Source organism: Atta colombica, unplaced genomic scaffold (genome assembly GCF_001594045.1).
Source record: "Atta colombica isolate Treedump-2 unplaced genomic scaffold, Acol1.0 scaffold126, whole genome shotgun sequence".
Lineage (NCBI taxonomy): Eukaryota > Metazoa > Arthropoda > Insecta > Hymenoptera > Formicidae > Atta > Atta colombica.
In genome coordinates, this window is record NW_017259213.1 from 1,869,857 (window position 1) to 1,871,755 (window position 1,899).

At 23.6% G+C, this 1,899-nt stretch overlaps 1 protein-coding gene across 1 annotated transcript in view; it reads right to left on the reverse strand.

Moving 5' to 3' along the window:
• LOC108695027 (translocon-associated protein subunit gamma) overlaps nt 1-1,899 on the reverse strand; it is a 2,473-nt gene continuing 574 nt past the window's right edge. The window contains exons 2-4 of the mRNA XM_018204748.1: nt 1,389-1,516; nt 914-1,005; nt 1-704 (exon numbers count right to left, since the gene is read on the reverse strand). Coding sequence (XP_018060237.1) covers nt 506-704; nt 914-1,005; nt 1,389-1,516 — 419 coding nt within the window. The 3' untranslated portion in view covers nt 1-505. The remainder of the gene's footprint in view (nt 705-913; nt 1,006-1,388; nt 1,517-1,899) is intronic.

Genomic DNA, 1,899 nt, shown 5'->3' on the forward strand with positions numbered 1-1,899 from the left:
ATAATGTAATTTATATCTATTATATTATAATTTTCTATATACATTGCATAAGATTACAAATTAATATTGCTCAAGATAATGTACATCAAATTCTGATTAATCGGCGATTAGCTTATCAGATAATATCTATAGTTAAATGAATAGAATCATTAATTTTTGACATATTTTTTGAGAAGATTAAATTAGAAACAACATATTATATTTAGAAATTTTACTGTAATTTCATTGAATTATCACTATTTAATTAGAGTTTGGTCAAAGCCTTATAAAGATAAAATGTTAACAAATGTATAGTTCTATTTGCTATTTAATAAGAACAATTTTTTAATTGCTTATAACTTAGAAATGTTAACCATGTTGTCCGGAAATAGCAAATAATTTATAGCAGATGATTTCATTATAAATAGAATTTTTTATTATCCATAATTGTTCCATATCAAAAGGTAAATCGAACTGATGGAGATTTCTTATGAAATTAACAGAATACATGAGTTCATAGCATATATTATTGAGATCCTGTTGAAAATAATGCTAGGAATGCGCTAGTAACGCCTACAGAAAGTATATAATTTACTGCAGGTGTAAATGTTTTTAAAATGTAAAACGAAGATACGATGACGAATGCCAGGAAAAGGGCATTATTGTAGAAAATTGAGAATGTTGTTGCTTCATAATCTGCCACTTCATTCTTCTTCCACAAGATCCTAGATATTTAAATATAATATATAATACATATAAATTAATATATATATAATACATATAAATTAATATATTTTGCAGATACGATATATTTTTTATTATAATCATTATATTATGATTAATTGTTTCCTAAGTAATCAATGATTACTTAGGAAATATACACCATTCGATGCATAATTGATCAGTCATTTGTTTCGAAAAAAATTAAAATTACCTTTCATCCTTTTCTTTCTTGCTCATCTTCTTGTCTTCTGCGAGTTTACGGCTTATTTCTTTAGTTACAGCATCTTCCCTTTTTACTGCGATCTATATAACATACGCATATACAAAATTATATTATATTCTCATCATTCTTATATAGTACATCATCTCCTAAGTCTTAGGCTTATTCAAATTCTCAACAAAGGACTCTGCACTAATCAAATGATGCTATAGCAAAATCTGTCATCAAATTCACTTTTTATGGTTTTGCCTAAGAAAATTTTTAATTAGCATCTCATAATCTACAAAATATTACGGTTTCAGCCGATTTTATCAAAGTCACTTTTTCTTTGTGATCAATATGGACTCTTTTGAAATAAAAATCAAAAGGTAAATTTCTTAAAGTTGTAAAAAAAAACTTTATTTATTTTAATAAACACTTTTGTGTTTTAGTAAACAAATATCTCCTAAATTCATGTAGCACATACCTTATGTTTAAGAATGAATTTTGTGTTTTTATATGCTAAGGCAAGGGCGTATGTGCTCGCCAATGTAACCAATACAAAAGAGATCAGGTTAGAGTATAAATCAATCAAATGTATTCTCCAAAACAACCCTGTAAAAAAATAAAATATATAGTTATAATATAGTATATATAATATAGTATATATAATATAGTATAATATAGTTAGTAAAGATTTCATGTAATATTTATTTTCAATAAATATTAAATATCAGATTTAAAATAAACAAAGATATATTGGGGATATTAAATTATGTTATTAAAATTAGACTAAAATATATAATATATATCAATATGCATAAAACAAATTCTAACTTAAATATGTTCTAATTTAAATAATTATTTAAACTAAAATGTATTTTTAAAAAATATGAATCTCTTTCTGTATAGAAACTAGAAACATCGCTCTATTAAAATTATTACAGAGAAAAATCTGTCTATACTGTTTTTTATAGTCTATAATGTTTTTTAGATAA